The sequence below is a fragment of the Cariama cristata genome, unplaced genomic scaffold, assembly GCF_000690535.1.
Source record: "Cariama cristata isolate BGI_N322 unplaced genomic scaffold, ASM69053v1 scaffold45845, whole genome shotgun sequence".
NCBI classification, from domain to species: Eukaryota; Metazoa; Chordata; class Aves; order Cariamiformes; family Cariamidae; genus Cariama; species Cariama cristata.
The window spans coordinates 1-19,351 of record NW_009620068.1 but is presented as its reverse complement, the minus strand read 5'-3'; the positions used below and the strand labels follow the sequence as shown (position 1 = coordinate 19,351).

General features: G+C 36.9%; 1 protein-coding gene across 1 annotated transcript; it reads left to right on the top strand.

Moving 5' to 3' along the window:
• Window positions 1–493: 493 nt before the first annotated feature.
• LOC104162673 (SCY1-like protein 2) lies at window positions 494–7,668 on the top strand (the record flags this gene model as incomplete). The annotated part of the gene is made up of 8 exons (XM_009701464.1): window positions 494–607; window positions 1,095–1,227; window positions 3,058–3,176; window positions 3,799–3,899; window positions 4,613–4,679; window positions 4,798–4,887; window positions 6,010–6,129; window positions 6,724–7,668. Coding segments are annotated over 8 exons (1,395 nt in total), but the record flags the coding sequence as incomplete, so codon positions are not given.
• Window positions 7,669–19,351: the final 11,683 nt, after the last annotated feature.

The window sequence follows — 19,351 nt, the reverse complement described above, 5'->3', positions numbered from 1 at the left end:
CATTTGTCTTTGTTGAACTTCATAAGGTTTTTGTTAGCCTACTCTTCCAGCCTATCCAGGTCTTCCTGCAGGGTGTCTCTCCCTTCCAAAGTGTCCACTTCCTCACTCAATTTTGATTTGCTTTGCTTATATAGGAAAATGTTATAGTTTGATGTAATAGAAGTTGGTTTTATATAAAGACTTTTTGTGAAAATGCAAAATATTCTTTCTATCCAAATATTGTATTACAAGTTTATGAATACTCTTTTTGAAATCAGTTTTCCAAGGTTCTGTCTGCATATCATGAAGCTTTATTATTCTAGCTATTTTTAAGTGAAGTCTGATAGATTAAGGTCAGCTTAGCCAAACATGATGTTTCCTTAAATATTTCCTTAAAAGGAAAGCTTACAAAGACATTTTAAACTAATTTTGATCTTCAGTAATATTAGTGCTAATTTTATAATAAACATGTATGTTTCTTTTTAAACTTAATGCGGAATTTTTTTTTTTATAGGAGCTTTGCCTAAACATAATTCCCACATTTGCCAATTTAATAGATTACCCATCAATGAAAAATTCATTAATTCCCAGAATTAAAAATGCATGTTTGCAAACTTCTTCTCTTGCTGTAAGTATTATAATAATTTTCTCTCTCAGTCTTCAGGAAATGTTGTTACCTTTAATTACTTTGCCTTTTCTGCTGTTATGTCTTTAAAGAAAAGCCTGTCCATGTGCTCTGATTTCTTTTTGAGGTTTTTTTTTACGTTTTACAGATACAAAAGCACCATTTATTTTTTTACTGTAATAATTTTTAAACTTGTTAACAATTTACTGTGTTAATAATAACTGTAAAAATTGTTGAAGTGTGTTCCACAATAATATATGTTAACAGTGTTTGTCCTGCAGAAAAGCCAAGATTTGGTCAGCAGTGTGTAACTATATGTATTTTCCTCTCATGAGACAAAAGGGTTTTTTTAACTTGTCTTGAATTTTCAGATATGAAGGTTGTAGTTTCAGTAGCACCTATTTTCTTCTAAGTATTTGAAAGGGTGGGGGTTTTTTTCTTAGGCAAAAATATAGTAAAGACTTTGTTTAATTCTTATTGTACTGCGCAGGTCCGGGTAAACTCACTAGTGTGCTTAGGCAAGATTTTGGAGTACTTGGATAAATGGTTTGTGCTTGATGATATTTTACCTTTTCTACAACAAATTCCATCCAAGGAACCTGCAGTGCTAATGGGAATTTTAGGTAATTAATACTTCCAACTTTCTCCTCTTTTATGCTTTGGTATCATAAATCTGAGAGCTTTCTGTATTATCATTGATAATGTTTGCATAGTGTATCACTAAAACGACTATCAAAAACTTCCCGTTTCTGGTTCTTAAGTATGACCCTGTCCAGTTACGTTACTTATTGCTGATGCTTCCGAACACTAGTACACATATTTGTAGTCTTCAAGGCCCTGTGCAGTTCTGACTACTCAGTGCAGTTCGTGGGCTGTGAGACTTTCATGGACTGTATGGTCCACACAGCCAGAGAGGCTGTTTTCCTCAGAAGAGTGTATGATCTGTCTTCTTTCAGATGCTGAGCACCTTGCTGGAGCTTTTGAGATGTTACTGTTGCCTTCTCTTACCACTCTTGCATGTCAGATTCTATAAATGATTGTCTACAAATCTACTGCTCTTTACTGTAGGTTTTGATAGACTCCTATTCTGGGGCATTTAAGCAAACATGGCTGCCCTTGCACTGAAGTGGAGCATGGTCCGGGTGAGGTTTCACAAAATAGCTAACACAATCTAGTGACTTGTCACTTCTGAAAGGGGAGGCCTCACTCCCAGTTGTGCTTTCCTAGTGCCACTCTGGTGCTTGCCCAACTCAGGATGTGTGATTTTAACAACTAGAATGGGCTCAAGGAGATGCAATGACCAGAGCCACTGCCAAGAAAGAGATGTGACTGTGTGGTCAAGTCTGGAAGACTCTTAGTGACAACAAAATAGTAGACAGAAGACCATTTGTAACGGTTGAGCTGTACCAGCAACAGCCCTCATTAAACACTGTAATAATACGTGATGGCGACATTGTTTTGGTTTACTCAAAATCAGCAAGAAGGCATCTATCTGTACTGGTTTAAAGCTGCCTGTTTCCCTTAATCCTTGCAGCTTTGACTTGTATTTGCTGTCTTAGAATGAGGGACAGTGTGTCTTTTAACTTTAGTTGATTACTCCTGAATTCTACTGGGATACAGTGGATAAGTGAAGCCTAGTTTGGAAATCATGGGCTGAAATCAATTTTATATACTTGGGCTCTCCTTTTTTCTGGAATCATAATACCTTCCATCTTGTATGTGATACCTTCTTTGGCCAGCTGACAGCTCTGTTCTAATACTAACCATTGAAAGTGAGGAAAGCTGCTGCTTCTTTTATGCTAGTATGTTCAGCGTTTGCTGCCAGAGGTGGACTATTTAAGCAGAGGAATCCTCCTGTCTGAAATATTGTAGAACTTGTGGACTTAACACTGGATCCCTCATGCCTGTCAGTGTTCTTTTTTCAGTGATTTTAGAACAGATAAAGACTATACATGATTTCTGAGCCTATGTGTAACATAGCCCCAAACTTCTAGGTAAGAGTCTTTGTAAAATGCAATAAGAAAGCAGCGTGATAGCTAATCCTAGCCACTTCAGTGTGCCAGGAGAGACCACATCCTTAATTAACACAGCTTAATTTCTCAGTGGCAATTTGTGAGTTGGTGGTAACTCAGTTGCTTGTGATCTGTTCAAAGATGCATATTCTCAAATAATTGACCAGAACAATACATTGACTAATACCAGGTCTCATAGCTTCAAAGTATTCCTTTGGACCTCCTCTTGTTCTGTATTTCAGCAAAGCCTTTTGCTATAATATGTTTGAGTTGTGGATGAGTACTTGGCTTTTATGATTCCCTTGATCATGTTTGTCCCTGCTTACACACAGAGCCAATGTACATTCAGATGATGAACACATATTCGGGTGTGCTACTTGGAGTTTGTTCACATTGTTTACTAAACTTAACAATGTTTGCTATTTTGATGTTGTATCTCAGGTATTTACAAATGTACATTTACTCATAAGAAGTTGGGAATTACCAAAGAACAGCTTGCAGGAAAAGTATTGCCCCATCTGATTCCTCTTAGTATTGAGAACAATCTTAATCTCAATCAGGTAGGAACATGACTGTTTTGCATGCTTTTACTTGATAATTGGCAGAGAATAAATTTAAACTGTTATCAGAGAAAAATCCATATTTGCATGTTTAAAGCTAGTTATTTTTCAGTGGATTTAACTGATCTAGTATAAAATTTCAAAATTAATACTATCACCTTCCAAATATCCTGCAAAAGCAGTTAGCTACTAACATAATGGCAATTCAAATTAAAAGCTAAAGTACAATCTTAATGTTCCTTCCCTTTCTTTTGTTTGTAAATGTTTCAGGTAATGTAGAAGTGCAGTTATGTTGCTATGAAATATTAGGAAATGGAATACCTAATAGGATTATTTTCTTTTTTTTAATGAATCTGGTAATACTCCTGCGTTTTTTTTGTCTGCATTGCCCTACTTTTTTTTTTTTCCTCTTTAGTGACATGTATTTTTCACTATTTCAGTATACATTCTGCTTGTAGTTGGGTGTCTAATGCAAGATAGTGAAGGTGGATTATAAATTATTTTTGAATCTGCAGTTTATCTGAAATTGTATATTGTAAGTTTTATGAGTTTTTACCTTTTAAGTTATGTGTTTGAATTCCATCACGGCAAAATCCAAACTTCTTGTATATTTCTTTTCCAGTTCAATTCTTTTATTTGTGTTATAAAAGATATGCTTAATAGATTGGAGGCAGAGCATAAAACAAAACTTGAGCAACTTCATGTCATGCAAGAGCAACAGAAGTAAGTGTTTGTTTATGTTTGTATTAGAGAAGGAACAAGTGAGCAGAGATAAATTTCAGTTAATTTTTCAGCAAATGTGAGAAAACGCTAGCCATAGCAATAAAAAATCTAGGTAGTTCTTAGTTCAGTAGTTGAGAATTACCTTGAATAAGCACAATTGTCAGAAGATTTGTTAGTCCTAGAATGATAACAACATTGTCATGTTTGTGGTTTTATACAGTAAAATCCTTTACTTTTATACAGTTCAGTCACAGTTTATTATTTTAAGTCAATAATTTTTAATTCATTAAATGTAAAAGTTCATACTGAGCTTCACTAGTACAGTTTATGTCTTGGTTCTATATGCTAAGTTGCTTTTCTGTAGTTGCTGAGAAATAAACCATACTGGAGAAACAGAAACATTGCAGCCTTTTAGAAGGCTGTGATATTTGAAGATATTTAGAGCTATTTTATGGAGTCTGATACGAGGTGAGATTTCTGAGACAAATTGGGCTACCTGAAGTGTGTGTCACCCTGTTCAAAAGGAGGAGCTGAGACCATGTGAAATGACCACTAGGAAACCTTTGTCAGTGCTCTCATAAATGTCAGTGCTCTCATAATGCAATTTTTTTGTGTTGTTCAAATGAAGAAGAATAATCTGCATTGCTGAATTAGTGTTGTGGATGTGACTGCAAAGTGGGTTTTTTGTGATATATATGCTCTGCACTGTATAGATCTTTGGATATCGCTAACCAAATGAGCGTGTCTGAAGAGGCAAGATCTAGTAGTACAAGTAATCAGGTAAGGGACAATATTATATTGCATTACATACGGAAGTTTGAAATTTAAAATTACTTAGTCAATTACAACAAATCACAGCATTTCAAATAACAGGTTTTGTTTCTTTGAACTTAAACAGATTGACAAGGTATTTAATACTAGTGGAACTGACCTTCTAACTAGTGGATCTGATAGTAAAGAGAATGAGATGTCATCAAAACAGAAAAAGGTGGGTTTTACTTGGTTTTGGGATTCTGTTGCATCCATCTGTCTAATACAAGGCTGCTACAGTTGCATAAAGATTATGTGTAAATATTTACCATATTTAAAGCTTTAAAAGAAAAACTCATTGCTTTTGTATAGCACAGCACCATACATAGTCACATGTGAAGATCCACTGAAAAACGTTCACATCATATCCTTGAATTTCTGTGAAAGCATTTCCTTGAAAATAGCTTTGTACAAAGTAGGCAGCAATTAGGATTACAAATTTTTGGTCGTTTTCTTTCTCCTTAATTATAGATTTCAATGAAACTGAAACTTCAGCAGTGGATTTAGATAGGAAAATCAAAATAGGCAACTTTATCATAAAGTTACAAACAGAAATGAAGATAAAATGTAGATAAAATGTAGTAGCAGAAGTTAACATTTACTGTAGAATTCAAAGTTAAGTCCAAATGAACACTCAATGTGGGGATAAATACAAGAAGCAAAGAAAAAGCATGACATGACATAGAATATTAAACATAAGCATGAACTGTCGTAAAATTCTTTTCATGCTCTTAATTACGTAAATGGTTCCCCAGAATCTGTACATTTTATCATTTCCATTTCTAGTTATCTGAACCCTCTGACTCACTTTAGACATTAGGAGTAACGATTTTATGATTTTATCCTTCATCATTAACAGAAGTAGAATTAAAATACTCGAAAGCCTCTTAAGCAACCTTAAAATAAAATTCCCTTTCCAACACTGTGGTCAGTTGCAGTTCTATATCAAGTGCCAGCTGGTAACCATATAAAAACAAAAACTCTGAAGAACACTTTTTCTTATGCCCAATATTAAGAAGACAAAGCTAAAATGGGATTCTTGTGATACCTCTTTATTTGAGATCTACCCAGATTTCTCATCATGCTATTTTTAATATTGTATTTATTTGCATTAAGTACTTTTTAGCAATATGATAAATATTCTAATAGATTTTGTGCTTATCTGCTTTCTCTTTTGTATAAATAATACGTCTTGTTCTACCACATATTATTGAAATCACAGTCCTATTTATGAAATAAAAATATCAATGTAAGAATAACCATTCTGTGCAACTTAGTATCAGTACTTTCCCTTTTAAAGGCATCACTTACACTTGAAGAGAAGCAAAAGTTAGCTAAAGAACAAGAACAGGCACAGAAACTGAAAATCCAGCAACCTCTTAAGCCACAAGCAACTGCAATAACACCTCCAGTGAAGCAGGTGAGAAAGAACAAACTACTGCACTGTTTCCGTTGGAGCTGTGATGCTTTTTCCTTTCAAGTGCTGTATGCATTTAGTATTGTTTTTCTCCTGTGGGTCGCCTTTGTTTTCACTGGTAGTACAATGGCACAGCTGAGAAAAACTAAAATAAACTGTCATCTGCCTTCCATTTGCACCATTGGCAATATTTCCCACTTTTTAAATTGCAGGAGCTTCCAAAGGTATCATTGTTATTGGAAGGCCATTGTTCTAGTTAAGGAAAAAGCACATATTAGAAAAGGTTTTGCTCTGAAGAGTTTATTAACTAAATATATATAAGGCTTGGGGATAGGAATGGGGCACATAAGGAAATAGTCACAGTAGTACTTCATGTATAGTCTTACTTGTCAAACTAAAGCTGCATAACAATTAGTTCTAAGTTGCAAAGAACAAAAACGGCATAATTGCTCTTATGTATAACCACATTTCATGCCCAATTCCATGCAGTAAATTCTAGTTTCTGAAAAATGAATGCCACTTCTGCAGGGGCAATGATGAAGACTGTTGCTAGAGTGTACAGAAAAAGCATTTAACTGCCTTTTATGTATTTTGCAGACAAAAGACTTGACAGATACCTTGATAGATAATATGTCATCTTTGACTAGCCATTCTATCAACAAAGCTAAAGTTGCATCTTCAAACAGCTTCTCTTCTGTCCCTTCTATGGGTGTTGGAATGGGATTTTCATCACCTGTTGACAACACAAAGAGAAATATAACAAATGGACTAAATACTAATATGGGTTTTCAGACCGCTGGATTCAGTATGGGAGCTGGTCCCACCACTCAGAATTTCTTCAGTGGTCCAAGTGCAACAGGAACTACCAAGATGAACATTGTACCGACTGCCAATATGCCAAATTACAGTCCTATGAATGCTGCATCTGCAATCTCTCCACTGACACAACAAAACAGACCCCCAGATATGTCTGCTCTAGATAATCTTTTTGGTCCTCAAAAACCCAAAGTTAGCATGAAACAGTTGGCTCAACAGAAATCAAGCCAGTGGGTTAATCAGTTTGTACCCTCACAAGGGTCCCCAAATGCGAGCAGTTCAGTCTTGGGACCTCAGATGAACATGATAGGACAGCCTGGCTTTGGTATACAGGGTAATCCTTTCTTTGCTCCTCAGAACTTTGCACAACCAGCAAACACAATGACAAACAGCAGCTCAGCTAGTAATGACTTAAAAGACCTTTTTGGGTAAAATGTTTTGTTTTCTTCTTTCAAAGATTGATGAAATTTGGATCATGGGTAAGCTGATTAACATCTTTTTTTTATTAGTAAAAGCATGACTTGGGGAAACTAAAGTTTCTGGAACAGAGACTGATTTTGCATTCACCTGGTACTGCAGTGGAATTGCCTAAGTGCAAAGTCACCTTACATGCTAAAGATTTCCCGTCTCTTTACCAAACATCAGAACGCTGAAGGTAGGATGCATATATTCAATCAAAAAAGAAGAGGTTAAGAGTTAAAAATTATTCAGAAGAGTACTCAAACAACTCCTATGAAATTTCCTACAAAATTTTGTTTCTTAATTTCAAAAATGCTTAGGGGCTAATAATGCTAGTGAATGCAACCCTGCAGCCCAGTACTTTCAGTGTCTGCTAAATTCTTATTGATGATTTGTGTTGCCTGAATTTGGCACAAACTGTCATTTTGCCCTGTGACAGTTTGCAAAAACTAAATTTTTATGCTGCCTCAAAAATTTTAATAGCCATGTTACATAGAAAGATCTCTAACCAGTAACTGTATAAAAGGCTAAGAAAAAATGGTTTTACTTTCCTCTCTTATAAGATAATTAGAATTAGTGTGGTAGTAAACTACAGTGAGATTCAGGGGGCATAAGAAGTTGTTTTAAAGTTTTGTGCAAGTTTGGGACAGAGGAAGAACACTACTCCAATGGTCATGCTGGTTTACAACCTCTTTTATAATGCCAGATTCTTATTACCAGCCTCTAGCAAAAGCAACATACCACTTAAGTATGATTTTAAAATACATGTGGTGACTTGATTATTATATATTCCAGTGTTTTGGCTAATCTGATACTACTTCTAACTGGTGTGGAAAAAAGAATATGAGTAGTTATGGAATCTCCTAAAAAGTATGTTCTCTGTAAAGTTCACATGTTGACTGCCCCAACTGTGTAACTAAACAGTTCTGTGTAACTAAATACATACTGTTTAGTTACACAAAAATATCTTGAATTACATCACAGGTTTTGGCTCCATTGGGAAGATGGAAAAGGATTGCCTCATACAAGTTGCACATGGTTGTGTGAAAAAGCAGACCACCATAAATTGCCTTGACTAGAATAAACTGTTTCATTTTAATTTTGTTTTAACTCAAGTCCTTATGAAGGATAGATTAATATGAAGTGAGTTCCCAAATACAGATTTGTAAGCTCTAGAATATGTGGTAAATACACAGGTGTTTCAGATCCTTTTTGTTGTATTACTCCAAATCTAATAAAGCTCTCCAGAAATCCAGACAGTAGTTTCTTCTACTTCCCAGGAGATGTATGTTCAGCTTGCCCATGATAGAGTCTCTACTCTGTCAGATACTACTGTTGGGTTTTAACTTTTTCTTTCCTAGGAATTTCAGGAGCTTTCTTTCATAATATTTTGAAGATTATAGCTGGCTATTTTGAGAAGGAAAGAACTAGTTACCTTTTTTATGGAAAGCCTACATGCTTTATTTTTCAAAGCCTTTCACTGAAGAAGTTGTTCTTTCATTTGCTGCTTAAGAAACCAAAGGGCCTTATGCTGTAAATGTGACTTGTATTTTGTTATATTTCCACAGTTCTAAGCGGTGGTAGCATTAAGCGTATTTCTTAAAGAATTGTTTATGTATTATAGCTGCTGCCTTAGTCCTATTATTTTAAAATACCTGGGACCAGTGGAATTGTGGTTTAGAAGTCAATACCTAATGCATTGTGATGCTTATGTGCTGTTAATATTCATGGTAAACATCGTAGGTTATATTAAGATATCTGTGTAAATTTAAGTACAATACTAGAACTGTTAAACTATTTAAGTTCATTTAGAGTTACTGGTACTCTATACTCCCAATCACACTAATGTCTTCTTTTGTGTCAACTTTTGAAAGCTATGTTTTGTTAGGGTAACTTAAGGCGAGCCTTTGAAGAATTACTTGAATCTGTATTCCTCTAAATTTTTTTGAAAATAAGTTTATATTAAAAATAACATCTCTTAGGACTCTACAATGTATTAAATTAATACATCCATGGTAAAGGCAGTCTTAAATGTCAGTGTCTTGATCTGGGATTTCAGTCACTGATCCCCTTGGATTGGGGCCTTTTCAGAACTGGATTTTAATTTAACCTATTGGAGGGAAAATTAACTGAAAAAACTGATCTGATTTCATATATTAGACCTCCTAAACTGTGGGCTTTGGGTTATGTGCTTTTGGCATGGGCTATCTGAGAATATAATCTATTTTGTAAGAACAAAGTCAAAAAAATCCTACAAGTTCAAATTACAGGAGACTTTTCTATGCAGTGGTAATGTGATGGAATAAGATCTTTATCTGGCTCAAGTAATGTGATCTTTTTTTTCCTATTTATATTTGAGAACATAATTTTGATTTCTCTTGTTTGCTGCAATTTTCAGAATGACAAGAGTAGAAGAATAAAAACAAAAAAAAAATTGAAAAGGGTGCTTATGAAAGTTGTAACAAAATTTTCCAGTTATTTAAAAATAGAAAAGAAAAAATAACTTCAGTTAAAATGAGAGAGTCAAATCCCTCTTCCTTGTAGATGCTTCCTGCTTAGTGTGTCAGGAAACTGGATGTGTGTGAAGTTCTCGTAATTATTTCTTCTTAACTTAAAGGGAAGAGGAGTTGCAAGAGGTAAGTCACCAAGGCCATGTGCCACTTGGCTCCTGCTACAATAGTTTTTCATTAGGAAGCCTTGTCCAGTTGATCTCTGCACTTACAAGTCATCATTCTGAGGCCCTGCAGGAGGCTGGAAGACTCATGTTGTGGCCAAAGTGAATACCATTGTTTGAGTGCAACAGTTGTACTTCACACCCAAGTTGTGGCTTGGGAAGGAGTAAGAGGAAGGGACAATGTTACAAAATGTGGGCATTCCGGGGGCCTTCTGTTTCTGAACTTGGATGGAAAGCAGTGTTACATCTAGCTTGGCCTGAAGCAGAGGGACTGCTAGCCCTAATGCAAAACAAAATGGAAAACACGGGTTTGAAATTGGTATCTGGTTAAGAAGTTGCAAATTCTGTTATTGAAAAAGTAACCTGATACAAAATAAGTTTTTTACAATGCCTTGAACAATACTGTAAATTCCACAAAATTTGTGACCTTTGTATTTGACCTAATTTAAAGGAAAAAAATGTGGAAGCCTGGCAGGTTATATCATCACCTTACAGCCTCCACCTTGTGCACCCACTGCAAGCAGATCTTCATTCCACTGTGGAAATTAGAGCAGGGTCTGGGCTGAACTGCCCAGCCCACCTGGTTTACTTTACATTCATTTGTAAAGGAGAGGTAAAGAGAAGGGAGTAAGTTTCTGTTCTTTAGTTGATTTATCTGTATTATGTTTACTACAAAAGGAGAAAAGAAGTGGAAATAGCTGCACATCTTAAGTGTAAACATCAGTTGTGCTTTGGCTGCTTTGGTGTGTGCTAAATGAACATGACTGCACCAAGACAGCAGTGTTTTCCGTATTAGAACTGTTGGTTCCATTTGGTTTTAAGTATGAAAGTCTCTGAAACATCCTCTGAAAACTCACTCTTGGAAAATAAACTAATCCTGCTAGATGGAAGGATTGTATTAAAGAGGCTTGAAAAACCTTCTCTGGTGGGGCTGATGAAGAGGAACCTTGAAACTACTGAGTTACAGATGAGTTTAGAAGCCCCTTGGTCTGCCTCTCTGAAGTGGAGAGGAACAGGGAGTGAAAGGGCACAAGTGTCATTTTAGGGGTGGACGAGGGAGCAGATTTTCTGTTCCTTTTCATCACACAAGTGTTGTGAATAAGGCACAGAACAGCCTGTCGAACCTGCTTATGCAGGAGGACAGCAGTACCAGAGGAGTCTTTTGAAAGGTGAAGGAGTCCACCAGTTATCTGGGAAAAGGGGAGAGAAATTTTGCTGGGAACATGGACAGAATGCCCTAGTTTGTTTTGATGAAGATACTATGTCTTCCGTCTCAATGGTGATGTGAATTAGAAATGTTGTGGGGAAGTTGTGGCCTTGCAGGTCTGCACAGATGCTGAGTACCCCAAGTAAAAGGCTGAATTTTTGGATGTATAGGTGCACAACATTGCAAGCCTTATTATTTCAAACTTTCCTTTTCTGTTAAGTTTTGTCTTTTTAGCAACACCTATTTCACATTTATGTGACACTTCAACAAATACCCTGATGGCCTTTTAAAGTAAGAAGAACGTATGTTGACTTTTGTATTATAACCCCTGTTACAATGTTATCTATGTTTGCAGATAGATAAGTAAGTGTGTGTATAGATTACAGGATTTTAGATTTTTCAGTCCAATTGCACCAAAAGAGGAAAGATTAAATGAGAAGTTGAATTTAAACCAAATTCCACAAGGCTTCCATACAGGCTAACAGTTATATGGTACTTTTGTTATGTATTATAAATTTACATGCTTAGTCTGCCTACATCTATGTGACTTAAGCAGAAAAGGAAAGTTTTTAAAACGTAAGTTTATGAACACTGGATCTCATTGCAGGTGAAGTTTTTGGACCTTAGAGTGCCCTTTGTTTATTGATTAGGCATTTTTTATTGGGAGTGGGTGGGATATCGCTGATTTGTGCCATTTCTAATGAAAGGAAATATAGGGAGGGGGAGTACAGAAAAAATACCCTGTTGTATATGTGACCCTTTTTTGTTCTTTGTTAAGAGATATGCTGCATTTTATATACTCATTGTGAACTTTTACTCTGAAATTGCTGTGAGAAAACCTATCTGGAGAATTTCAGATGACTTAGCTGATTTTCAAGTGAGGTCCTGCCTTGTACCTTACTTTCCATCAGGTTTTGGCTGCTTTACAAGAAAATTACACAAGGCAGTAAAACCTTGGATTCATACACCAAATCCTCTTGCCTTCCAGGCCTCACACTTATGTTAACAGAACAAATAAGCCCCTGAAGTTGTGTTGTCTTTAAGTTCTCTGACACAGTTCTAACTGCTGTACAGATTTCTGAGATGAAGTTGTAAATCAAAATGTGTTATAGTGAACTCAGGCCTTGTGCAAAATACTTAATACTTGTTTATTTGTCTAATCGTACAGTCTCTGTACTAGTGGCAGTTTTATGTTTTGATTGTAAAACATTAAAATTCTCATGAGATTTATAAAGTGATGTTACTGTAGTGTAAGCTGTGATTCATAAATAGAACTCTCATAGCATGGCATTAGTGTATATCCGGTTTATTGGACAGCTCTTCAAAAACAAATTTATTCTTGTACCAACTTTTAGATCAGTTACTTAAAAAATGTGTAAAAGGTACAGTGACAGTTTTGAGCAATTCATATCACTTTGTACTCTGAATGAGGTTGCCTATGGAAATAAATTAATTTTTCATATTTTCATATTGGAAGATATTTTTATTTAAAATTTCCATAAAATTAATAGTAACTTAGGTAGAAAAATTTATCACTGTATATTTTGTTTGAAATACATTTTATCCCACGTAATTTTGAGTTCGTTTATTAGAGTGGCTGCTGTCCAGACATCTATAAAATGTCATTACATATTGCCTTCATGCAAAGAATAAAAGCCCTGGGGAGCTGATGCGCTAGATGTCTGTAAAATTAGCATTTACTTTTTCTGAAAGCACACTAAGCCCATGTCAGAATCTGGGGTTCTGATGCCACGTAGTGATCTCAGTTTGCATTTTGACTGCGCATTTACTAGAAACCAGCCCTTTCTCTAAACCTGGGTTTCAAGATACACTGCTTTTTCAGGCTTAGAGTTTGCCAGCACTCTGAAGGAAGCTAGTTCTTGGCTTTTTGTGTGGTATAAATTGATCAAGTATGAGACCTGCGATCTGATCTACTTAGAAGCATCATTGTTGGCTAGAGACGGTATGGGAGGAGAGAGGAAAAGAAAAGAGATGGATTAGGTGGAAATGGAAAGGTAGCATCAAGTGGCTCCAATTCCCTCTTCATTTTCATTTGCTGAGGATGACAGCATCCTTATTCCTCCCACAGCTGTATCCATCAAGGGAGTACAGCCTTGTAATATGCCAGCTTTCAGTCAATAGTAGCAGACGATAAGAGTGAACTTTCAGTAAGGTGGAGACATACCTGATGGCACCCTGCTGAGAAAAAGCCTGCCTTAAGTCGCTCAGCAGATCACAATCACATGAATGTCCTTTACCATAGTAATGTTATCTTTGTCCCCTCCATCTCTGGACATTGGTAGGATCTGTAACTGTTAACCTGTTTCTTAAGCAGGCAAGTCTCAAATGCTGAAATCCAGATGTTCTGGGTTGGTTTGTTGTGGCTTAAAATTGACACTTTCATAAATTCTTTCATGAATTCAGATAACCTAAGACTTCAAACAGGAAAAGGTGGAGATCTTTGCAGTTGATTGTTCTTTGCCTGGAATACTTTTGATATTGGCAGCTAATTGTCCCTGGTTCATCACTTAAATATCTAGTCCCTCCTTTAGGTACATCATACACCAGAGGTTTAGGTTAATCCTTTTTATATCAGTGTTGTAGAGCTCTGCTACCCTATCAAGTTTGCAGTTGTGAGGAAATCAGCTCACTAGGTGTAGAAAATGAGCTGTTTGTGAGGAGTTATGCAAAGAGAAATGGTTCGTTTGTTGTTCTCTTCCTGTTGCCGTGCACAAATGCACGTTTGTCCTGCATCTCTGAAGCTCCCTGCATTCATGTCACCAGCTGGACACAACTGCAGTTGCTCAGGAGACTGGAAAACTGGCTCCAATTTGTTGTGCCAAACTTACCCCCAAACTTATAAACCAGGAATTTGAAAATAAACTCCTACCCATGCACAAACCCAAGAGCAGCTAAATAAATACTAGTTAGTAAATTATTTTAGAGCTTGAATAAGTATTCTAGGTAGAAGTTTTAGAGTTAAACTATAAACTTAAAAAGTCTTTCCTTTTTTCCTTTTCCTCTGTGGAACACCTGCATATGAACTATATTATTATGGCTCTAGTGCAGTTTCTTACTGCAAATTAAGGCAGTCATGGATGTGGAGCAACTTGGAACTTAGAAATGACAGAGATTTAATGGCCTGCCTATATCTACGTAGCAATTTTTGAAGGTTTGGGGGTTTTTTATGTCAGGCTTTTTGCTTGTGCCTTCATCATTACTTGGCCTTTTTAAATTGAATTTCTTAAAATGCATCACCTTTTGCACAACATTCAAAAGACTAGGTTTTACACTGTTCTGCAATAATTAGCCATTCAAGTCAAGGATAATCAAAGCAGAAGCTCCATTTGACACTACACCAATGAAAACATTATCTTTGACCTGAAAACTGAGGGTTTTGGTGATGGGAGCTGAAGTTACAGGCAGCATTTGTTCATGTGTATCTGTCTGTAGAGCAATGCATTTTATCTAAAGAGTGTATTCTAAAATGGCACCAGATAGATTTTTTTTTTTTTTTTAAGAATTTCTAAAAGTATTTGTATTTTACAGCGATTGTATCTTACAACAATTGTATCTTACAAAATCAGAGCAGGAGAATCAGGAAAAATAAAATTGCACTAAAATGTCATTTTCATACTTTTGTTGGTAAACAGGAACTTTAAATGGAGCCTTTCTTTGAAAAGCCTTATGATACAAACCCTGGCTTTACTAGGTTATAAAACAGAAAAAAAAAATCAATCTAAAAGTTAAAAATATAATTTAAAATATTTGGAACATAGTACATACAATTTTGATGCCAGGTGTGCTCAAAGCCTTGATCTGTTGTATAAAACCAGCAAGAGAAATAATTTTTGGTGTGGATTTCTGACTTGATAGATACTAAATGCTATTTCAATATAAAGTACTAATGTATTTTCATTGTTATCCTGTGCAGGATTAAATTACTGATTAATCTTGTCTTTTTTATTATTTGGCAAGCAGGAAACTTTAAAATTAATTGAGTTTCTTGTAGTTTGATTGTGCATATATGCCTCATGTTTCCTAACGAATTCATTGCGTGATTCTTACTGATTGACAACAATTACAAGAAAAAGATTTGCAGTGAAATACCACCTTTGCATTATACTCACAGCCACATTTTGCAAACCAGAACCACGCAGTTGGAGCTCTTTGGTTAAATGAGCACTATAAATACGACTTAAGCTAATCAGATCATTAACTGGCTGCTGGGTAGGAGGTGTTTCCTTATTCTTTTCATGACATGGATAGCACAAAGCCTTGATTTTCTGCACATTGGAGGAATTGACTAAATGGAGGTCTCTTCACACATAATTGCCAGCTTAACTGAGCTCAATCACATGTGTAGCACTTTTTCCATCAGAAGTTTTTCTTAGGACTCTCGGTGTTTTCCAGGCCCTTTCTGGTGCAGCCATCTCTTGTAGCTCTTCTCTCTTCAATTTTCTTTCCTACATCAATGCCCACAAGCAGTGCATGGCTGTGTAAAATCACAGAAGGGCAACAAAAATCAGAGGGCTCTGACAATTTTTTATTCTGGTGATACTTGGTAAGAGAATGCTGAATTTAAGATGGTGGCAGCCTGAACTTCATGCCTATTGCTCTTCAGATGGAGGTTGTTGCTTTGCCATCAGGGCCTGCAGGAGGGAACCTAAGCTAAGGCTGTGCACCTCTGCTTGATGCTCCAGCTCTGGCAAGCTGCCTGACTCAGTGATGGAGATGGCTGATGAGCAGGCCTGTGCTTCCTTGCTCCTTGTTCTGTGGGCAGTGTGACACTGAAGGAGAAATGTTAAAAGCAGCTGCAGGTAAATCATCCAGAGGATTACCTAATCCGGATCCCAGAGTGATACAGCAACCATTCAGAGCAGAGAGGCAGATTTTGGGAAATGACTGAAAAAAAAAAAAAAAAAAGAAGGAAGGAGAGTGGAAACTGTCATCTGCCAAAATGACAGAATATCCAGTGCCAGCCCCATAGGCATGGACCTGTTTTCTTCAAGATAGTGCTGTCCGCCCACCTGCTCTGTTCAAATTCCGAAGTCGCCTGTGCAGAGGGTGCTGTCTGCCACTGCCTCCTGAGAGAGGTTAAGTGGTCCTGACAACTGCCGCTGCTGACAGACTGCTGCTTGAACTCAGATTTAAGTCAGCCATAACACACTTACTGGGATGTTTATTTCTGTGTGTTTATTTTTGTTGGGGATTACTACCTCCTTAGATTGAATGATTGTGATTAGAAAGTTGAATAAATTATCTGGGTTTTTTCCCTATTTTGCTGTAGCAGACATTTTCTGGTGAAAGGTAGGTAAAATATTCAGTATATAAAACCACACAGAGATTAGATTCATAAAAAAGGAACTTTATTAAGCCTGTGTGTTTTAAAATAAAATTTATTTGAATGAAAGTATCAGTAATTACAAGCACTGTCCTGAACTGTGCATTACTGATCACCATGTCCTTCAAGATGCCGCAGCTGATGAATTGCATCCTTCTGTTCTTTTTTATGCATGCATTGTAAGGGAAGAGAAGGTTTTGCTTCTTCAGTGTTGTGCAGTTTCTTAACTTTGTAGTACTTTTCAATGCAAATAGAAGTGATATCCTTTGCACTCTTTCAAAAAAACTGCAGCTGGTGCAAGGTACTTCGCCAGTGATTTCAGCTAGCTTAGCAATATGAATATCTTTAAAAGTCTGGCATGGGGTTTGAATTTTTTTATTTATAGATTGTAAGAGATGACATTATCTTTAGTCACTGACAAAGGTTGTTAGGACTTAAAATACAAATTTTAAACGGACTTATTTTGCTCAATGAAACAAAAAGTTGACTTACCATTTTAAGATGTGTCTCTCTTTATGCTGTAATCAATTTTTTAATGAGAAGAGGCTACATGAAAGGTATTCTGGAGCTTATTTTTTTTCTCATATAGATAAGCCCTAAATGCAGTTCAGCATTAAAAAACCTCCTCCTTCCAGGGAAACTGTAGCATATGTAGATTTTCAGCTCTGTTTTTAAGATTAATGTGACTGGTCATGGAATCGTAGAATCATTTAGGTTGGAACAGACCTTTAAGATCATTGAGGCCAACTGTAAACCGAGCATGGCCAAGTCGCCCACTAAACCATGTCTCTAAGCACCACATCTACAATACCTCCCAGGGATGGTGACTCTACCACTTCTCTGGGCAGCCTGTTCTAATGCTTGACGACACTTTTCGGTGAAGAAATTTTTCCTAAGATCCAATCTAAACCTCCCCTGGCACAACTTGTGGCCATTTCCTCTCATCCTGTCACTCGTTACTTGGGAGAAGAGACCGACCCCCACCTCGCTACAGCCTCCTTGCAGGTCGTGGTAGAGAGCAATCGGGTCTCCCCTCAGCCTCCTTTTCTCCAGGCTAAACCCCCCCAGCTCCCTCAGCCGTTCCCCATCAGACTTGTGCTCCAGGCCCTTCACCACCTTCGTTGCCCTTCTCTGGACTCGCTCCAGCACCTCAATGTCCTTCTTGTAGTGAGGGGCCCAGAACTGAACATGGCACTCGAGGTGCGGCCTCACCAGCACAGAATACAAAGGGATGATCACTGCTCTGGTCCTGCTGGCCACACTATTTCTGAATCAAGCCAGGATGCTGTTGGCCTTCTTGGCCACCTGGGCACACTGCTGGTTCACATTCAGCTGCCTGTCGACGAACACCCCCAGGTCCTTTTCCGCTGGGCAGCTTTCCAACCACTCTTCCCCAAGCCTGTAGTGCTGCATGGGGTTGTTGTGACCCAAGTGCAGGACCCGGCACTTGGCCTCAGTCATCCTTCTCCCTCATTCCACCTCAGCCCTTTGCAACCTATTGCCCAATTTCAACCCTTGTTTGATGAAAGTGGGGTTAAAATACTAAAGGTAAGGAATTCATGAAGTTTTATGGAAACCCTTGGCTCGTTAAGGGGACCAAATTTGCGCTTCAGGTGAGGGTAGGGCTGTGGAGGGGTAGCTCCTATTAGACACTAGAAAATTCCTGTAAGGGAGAGCCCCCAGCAGGCAGGTCTTACCAATTCTGATCTTCACACAGTAGCTGGTTTGGATATTTATCTGCACATCCCACAGGTCTGGTTTTCAAGAGTATTTAAGAGGAAAGATTTTTTTTTTCATTCACTTCTATCATTATAGTTTCTTTTAAAGAGTTCAGATTAGAGGAACACAATGAACTACATGCTATAATTTGGTGAGACAATCCAGTAATAAACTGTACTCACAAGTCGGGTATCACCACAAATACTTTTGAATAGCATGTTATGCGTGTACTGCCTGGCATAGATTACCCGTTAAACATGCAGAGAAAACAATACCAAAGACTATTCCCCTTTCAAATGTATTTTCCTTGTAAGGGTGAAAGGGAAACCACAAATCTGAAGAGATGGAATGATCTTTTGAGTAACTTGTAAGGAAAAGATTTCTAAAAACATCAAAGCAGTTCTTTGCTGATAGTGACAGGCTGTAAAAGGCTCGAAGAGATCTTAACTTTCAAAGTGATGTGTCGAATATGATAAAACTACCCTAAGGTGTCACTATAACCCAAGCAACTTTCAGATAAATTGCAAACATAGAAATGTTCTTCTCTAGCTACAAGGCTTTCCTTATACTGCTTTGTGAAAGTAAAAAAGGACCTATTTTTAAATAACATAGTGTATTTCTGTGTGCACGGGAATCATCATTAAATATATCTGTAGTAGTTAGTGCAACGATATAGAAGCTCTGTCCTTTTCTTCGTGGGGAAACAGATGTACTTCATGTAGTAACTTTCCACATAGAAACACTTCAAAAGTCCTCTTACTTACTGTGTAAGGTGTAAGAAATTACCACTGAATTAGCAGTTTCCGTAAGAAAAAATATAAATAAAAATTCCTGTTTCCATTACTGTTTTATTTTTTGTTAGTATCCCAGGAGCCCCTATTTTTATTCTGGTCCAACTGTGATTAAATTTCTTTCCTATCAGCTATCTGATCATAAAGCAGAAACTAGAAACTAAAGATGACTTTTTTAACCATTTGAAATTAATCATAGAATCATAGAATCATAG